The sequence below is a fragment of the Pyricularia pennisetigena genome, chromosome 2 (genome assembly GCF_004337985.1).
Source record: "Pyricularia pennisetigena strain Br36 chromosome 2, whole genome shotgun sequence".
Taxonomy (NCBI): Eukaryota; Fungi; Ascomycota; class Sordariomycetes; order Magnaporthales; family Pyriculariaceae; genus Pyricularia; species Pyricularia pennisetigena.
The window spans coordinates 439,909-445,482 of record NC_043741.1 but is presented as its reverse complement, the minus strand read 5'-3'; the positions used below and the strand labels follow the sequence as shown (position 1 = coordinate 445,482).

Sequence of the window (5,574 nt, the reverse complement as noted above, 5' to 3'; positions counted from 1 at the left end):
AGTGTTTCATTCCCAGCCGAATGCATTCCACCAAAGTTTTCCATATCTGGTTGTATAGTTATTGATCGAAAGATCATAGCCCAAACAACTTCCAAGGCAGATTTTATATACAAACGGCCGCTGCAAACCCAGCAACAGGGTTAGGCCCGTCACCCTGCTCCACGGCTGTCCACATCATCGAGTTTAGACAAACGGCAATTGCGCTTCGCATGTAGCGCTGCGGGGCGTTTACGGAATGGCAAAATGCACGATAGTTCTGGAAGGACACCTTGGGCTAGCCAAAGTGTGTTTGAAGTACTTGGCAGGGAAGGAGATGCAGCCGACGCGTGGCAACAAGACGTCCAAAAGGAAGGTGACTCTGCTGGAAAGGACGTCGGCGTTTGCGGCTTACGCTACTACCAACTTCTCGGTGCATCTTGTCAACTATCGACCCGAGCACAACCTTGTACAGAACTGGGGCATTGATCTGATCCGGATCGTGGCAAAGTTTGGACATGATCTTCTGCTTGTGCCGGAGAGCATGATCACCTTGCTTCCGGTCGTCTGCCCTACAACTTCTTGCATTCGACGGCAGTACTACTCGACGCCGGCCTCTGATTTGCGAGTGGTAGGGTTGAGTGACGAGTTTTGGTTTGATGGCATCTCGTATATTGACCACACCTAAGCACGTCGTCCGCGATAGCCGTTGGTGCCAAATTTGTGGCCATTAGAAAGTCCTCGGGAATAATGAGAATATTCAGCGTCACTATTTACAATGAATTCTTTACGCTCTAGCGCGGCGAAGAAGTCACTGAGGTTTCATTCAACTCGGTCGAAATCATCCAGATATGGATCACGAGAGTAGACGAGGCCATGGAGCTCACGTCTTCAGGGGCTTCTCCTGTGGACCTATGCTGGCGATTCACCCCGGCCGACGACAACCAAGATCAGTTCAAGCTTGTCGATAAGCCGATAGAAACATTCATTCGCCCAAAGAAAAACAGTGAGGATGATATCAGAGTAGGCCTTGGGCCTGGTAACCGACCCAGGGGAGAGCTGAAGCGTTCGGATACCGACGACAGCGCCTCTACTGCACAAAGCAACAATAGGAGCTGACGCATTTCGAAGTGTCCTTACGGATCCAAGTACAGGTTACGTCATCGTCGAATATATCGGCGTCAAAGCGACAGCGCAGCTAGTTATTTTCGAGGAAAAAAAAAATCCGGCACCGCTGACCGGACAAGCTAGTCCCACAGGCGCGTCCGCCGCCGTCCCCGACGGTCAGGCGCCGCCCCAATCGCCATTCACCTCGTTGCCCTCGCCCAGCGACCCGCTACCGCCCCTGGGCCACCGGGAATCTGCCGGCAGCTGGTCAGACTCTTTCCGCGTGCTGCAACACCTCCGGCCGCACCAGATCCGCATGTTTCCTCGGCGTGTGGAACGGCAAGGCCGCCTACCTGGGCCCGCAGCTGTGGGTCCGGACGGTGGATCTGCACCACCTCGCGTACGGGGCCAAATCTCTGCGGCGGAAGCATTTTTTTCATTCCCCCCCACGAGTACCTCGGCGGGAACCACAATGTGCAGGCGATGGTGGGCGCCAAGGGTGAGGTGATATTTCTAAGAATGGGTGAGCTGTCTGGGTCATTCGTCACCAAAGGAACCGACAAGACATAGCCCCCCATGTTCTGCGCAAGTACCACGTCGTTAAGCCATTCACAAGACAAATGAGACAGATTAGTTCGATAGAGCAGATGGGGGTCGTTCATGGTCAAATGATTGAAAAAAAAAAAGAGAGAAGTGTCGTTTCATTCATTCGTTACCTGACTAAGTAAGCAGCCTCTTCGCCAAGCCTAGGAGCCCTAGATTCCCAACCACCCCCACATACACGCACCGTTTCGAGCTAGACACTTTGCTCATAATCTCACGATGATCCTGGAATGTCATCCAAGCGTCTATATGGGGTTGTAGCGCAGTGGTAGCGCATATGCTTTGCATCGAGCCTGTCATGATCTGAACACGTTTCCGGTCTCAACGACGGCTCGGCGACGTGCAGGCTGCATGGGGTCGTCGGTTCGAACCCGGCCAACTCCAACATGAAGCGTAGGACGACGAGCATCCATTGCGATGGTTGTTGGTGTTAATTTTTGGTGTTTTTGTTCTTCGTTTTTTTTTTTTCTCTTTTTCCTCTTTTCTTTTATGAATTATGGGACCGCAACAGACGAAGCCAGCAAGTAATCACCAGCTTTTCAACAACCTGCAGCCTAGAAACCCAGCAGGCCGTTGAACAGATCCGCGGTCGTGGCGTCCTTGGTGCCGGCGGCGGCGACCTGGGCCTTGGCGTCGAGGCACAGGTCGACGGCGGCCTGGTTGGCGCCGCAGGTCTGGGCGCCGAGCTGGTCGCAGACGCGGTTGGTGATGATGTTGGGGTTCAGGGCGTCCGACTGTCCCCGGAGGATGGCCGGGTCGAGAGGCAAGAAGGTGCCCTCGTCGGCTTTCCTGTTGGCACGGCCCAGCTCGAAGGAGATGGTGGGAACGCAGCTGCCAAAGTCTGCGGCACCACCGGCGTTGCCGTTACCTTGGTTGTTACCGTTGCCTTGGTTGTTACCGTTGCCTTGGTTGTTGGCGTTGCCTTGGTTGTTGGCGTTGCCTTGGTTGTTGGCGTTGCCTTGGTTGTTGGCGTTGCCTTGGTTGTTGGCGTTGCCTTGGTTGTTGGCGTCGCCTTGGTTATTATCTACGTTGTTATCTTGGTTGTTGCCCTGCTGGTTGCCCTGCTGGTTGCCCTGCTGGTTGCCCTGCTGGTTGCCCTGCTGGTTGCCCTGCTGGTTGCCCTGCTGGTTGCCTTGCTTATTGGCTTGGTTATTGCCCTTGTTGTTGCCCTGGCTCTGGCGGACAGCGATTTGATGTTGGCCGTTTTGCGGAACTGGAGTGGCAGCAACGGCAGTGGCCGCGGTCAGGAGGAGAGCAACAATTCCGGCGCGCATATTGACGGTTGTAAAGAGTAAAAATAAAATATAAAAAGGGTATTAAAAAGGCTGAAGAGAAACGAAGAAAGTTCACAGAACTTTGTAAATGGTGTCAAATAACGACTGAGATCAACTCAAAGAATGAAAAGGTTGGTAGTGAACAGCGAAAGGCTTAGATTGGATGCTTCTCCAGAGACGAAATGATGGGAACAGAAAGACGCCATGGAGCTTTTATACTCATGTTAGCCCGGCTCACGAGGTGCAGATCAATCCGCCATCAAGAGACAGGTGACATGATCAGGTGGGCCCGAGACTAGAGGAAACACCCAGATGCCATGACGCTCTCTCTCTCTCGTGGCAGCTCCAAGCGCTCTCAGGGGCCGTGACACTGACGGGAGGCCTAGAAGCATCAAGTGCGGAGTTGGCAGCGCGCAAATCATGGCCAAGTAGCCGGGAGCAAACATCTCATTTGGAACAGGGGCTCGGGAGGGGTGTTCGTCCCATACTGGCCGAATGGGGACGATCGACAGGCACGGCGACTAGGATGTAGAGGCGAGAGAGAGCATGGCAAAGATGGACTGAAGGAAATGCCGTGTGGGCTTTTCGGGAGGCCAATGTTCACCACTCCGTGTCGCCGGAGCTTTGCTTGGCGGTGCGGAGGAGTCGGTCCATGAGCCGGGCCCGCAAACATGGCCGAGACGTTGACCTGTTTGATGGACGGCTTGGCGATGCGACCGTGTGTTGCCGGGAGGAGTTGGTCAGGATGGGCGACAGATGGGGATTGGCAGATTGTGCATGATGTTGTGGAGCATCCGATTAGATGCCGGGAGGGAATCCGGCTTGGCTTGGCTTGGCTTGGCTTGGCTCGATTGAGAAATGGCAGTTTGAAAATGGTAGTGATGCGGGAAATCGGAAATTTATTCTTTCGCCATGATTCTCGGGTGCTTTTCGACCCAGGCGGTTTGATATTTGTGTCTATGAGGTCTTTGGTTCGGTTGTGGTGACGATGTAAAGTGTTGCGCAACTTTTTTTTTTTGTCGTCTCTTTTCTCGAGTGTGGGTAATCATCACCAAACCTCACACAATTGAATCGAGTTGACTTCTAAAAAGCAGCCAACAGCAATCAAAACTTGTTCAACTTCCAAGAACTTGCCAAAGTAAACGTAAAATGCCAAGCAAATCTCCATGTTCTCTGTGCTTGTTTGCTTCCTCCCTTGCATTCCGCCCGTGTCTCTGAAACCCTACTCACCGTCACGCCCACTTCGGTTTTCCTTATTGGGAATGATTTTCGCGTTCGCCAATCCCCGAAGGATCGGCGCGTTTTGGGTTCGTCTCTGGATGCCTGTGTTCTTGTTGGTCGACCTGTCTTGCCTCAACATGATGATCACATCAATCTTCATCAATGTGTCGCTTCAGTAATATTGATTTGCATTATTCACTGTCATATTTGTTGTGTGGCCTACCTGGGAAAGGTTCACAGCTCATTTCCTTTCTACCCTTGTGCATCAACCCGTCGCTCTTGTCCTGCTTGGTCCGCCTCATCCTCATCTCCTCTGTTCCTTTCTGCCCCCACATCCACCGCAGTTTCGCTGCTGGAAGTATCCGCCACCCTTCCCGACCCCGTCGCCGCCGTTTCATCCCCAGCTCCCCGCAACATGGTCGGGCTGGCTCGTTGTCGGTCCAGACTGGTGCGCTGTCGGTCCAGGCTGGTTCTGGGCAGGTCTTGCTCCTCTTCCAACCTCCCAAGTCGCTGCTGGAAGAATGGCGCCCTGGAAGTAGGGCGACTCCTGTCCGAGACTGGGCCTGAACTATGGGACAACGACCGGTTCAGATCCGTGTTCGACGATGGCGTACCGCCCACGGGGTGCGACCCCAAGGCAAGATTGAAACGTCCGGTGCCCGACGCGGCCGGCATTTCAGCCGTGACGGGCCTCGACGACGTGTGATCACTTGTCGTGCTCATCGCATAGCCAACCATGCCGTGTTCGCTGTTGAGCGAGTCTCTGTTCCGAGCACCCGGCGGCCCGGGCATTGCAACCCCCCTGGGATAGCTGATCGGATGGTCGCTCACGTACGTGTGACTGCTGCTGCTGGCCATGGTCGACCCGGACTGGGGCCTATTCGCGGGGGCGCCGAGGCCACTTCCGGGCCCCTGGCCACGCTGCCCAACCACGCTGCTCCTGCGCGACCCAACAGAGTTGCGGTTCGCCCCACCTACGCCGGCACTCCCCGGCCTGTTCCGCGACTGGAACGACCCGCTGTTCCGTTGCCGGGAGTGCATCAGCATGGCCGCCGCCCCGCGCTCCAGCCCGCGTCTCCTGGCCTCCTCGGCCGCCAGGCGCTGCTTCTCCGCAGCCAGCGCTATCTGCTCCTTTTCCTCCTCCTCGGCTAGCTTCTCCAACTTCTTCTTGCGCCGGTACCGCATGAGAAGCCAGAGCGCCAGAAGCGTTATGAGAGCCGAGCCCAAAACGGATGCCACCACGGCGATGGCGGCCTGTGTGATGGACACGGAGGCTCCCTGGGCTTGCGATACACGGCTATCGGCGTCGGCCTAGGGATTCACAAATGTGAGTATTTGCATCATGTACATGGTTTTTTTTTTTTTTTTTTTTTTTTTTTTTTTTTTTTTTTCC

The 5,574-nt window shown here is 54.7% G+C and overlaps 6 protein-coding genes across 6 annotated transcripts in view; 3 read left to right on the top strand and 3 right to left on the bottom strand.

Annotated features, from left to right (window-relative positions):
* Positions 1 to 235: 235 nt before the first annotated feature.
* Positions 236 to 1,095, top strand: PpBr36_00097 (uncharacterized protein; the record flags this gene model as incomplete). The annotated part of the gene is made up of 2 exons (XM_029887290.1): positions 236 to 607; positions 775 to 1,095. The coding sequence occupies 2 exons, from the start codon at positions 236 to 238 to the stop codon at positions 1,093 to 1,095; spliced, it is 693 nt and encodes a 230-aa protein (XP_029750841.1).
* A 165-nt stretch (positions 1,096 to 1,260) lies between these two features.
* On the bottom strand, positions 1,261 to 1,514 carry PpBr36_00096 (uncharacterized protein; the record flags this gene model as incomplete). The annotated part of the gene is made up of 2 exons (XM_029887289.1): positions 1,261 to 1,337; positions 1,358 to 1,514. 2 exons carry the CDS (start codon positions 1,512 to 1,514, stop codon positions 1,261 to 1,263), a joined length of 234 nt encoding a protein of 77 aa, XP_029750842.1.
* Positions 1,515 to 2,240: 726 nt separating this feature from the next.
* On the bottom strand, positions 2,241 to 2,960 carry PpBr36_00095 (uncharacterized protein; the record flags this gene model as incomplete). Its single annotated transcript, XM_029887288.1, has 1 exon — positions 2,241 to 2,960. The coding sequence occupies one exon, from the start codon at positions 2,958 to 2,960 to the stop codon at positions 2,241 to 2,243; it is 720 nt and encodes a 239-aa protein (XP_029750839.1).
* Positions 2,961 to 4,433: 1,473 nt separating this feature from the next.
* PpBr36_00093 (uncharacterized protein) lies at positions 4,434 to 5,492 on the bottom strand (the record flags this gene model as incomplete). The annotated part of the gene is made up of 1 exon (XM_029887286.1): positions 4,434 to 5,492. A coding segment is annotated over one exon (1,059 nt), but the record flags the coding sequence as incomplete, so codon positions are not given.
* On the top strand, positions 4,597 to 4,992 carry PpBr36_00094 (uncharacterized protein; the record flags this gene model as incomplete). Its single annotated transcript, XM_029887287.1, has 2 exons — positions 4,597 to 4,881; positions 4,912 to 4,992. 2 exons carry the CDS (start codon positions 4,597 to 4,599, stop codon positions 4,990 to 4,992), a joined length of 366 nt encoding a protein of 121 aa, XP_029750840.1.
* Positions 5,038 to 5,574, top strand: part of PpBr36_00092 (uncharacterized protein) — a gene marked incomplete at both ends in the record, with an annotated part of 3,004 nt that continues 2,467 nt past the window's right edge. The window contains one exon of the mRNA XM_029887285.1: positions 5,038 to 5,437. Within this exon, the coding sequence (XP_029750838.1) occupies positions 5,038 to 5,437 (400 nt within the window). The remainder of the gene's footprint in view (positions 5,438 to 5,574) is intronic.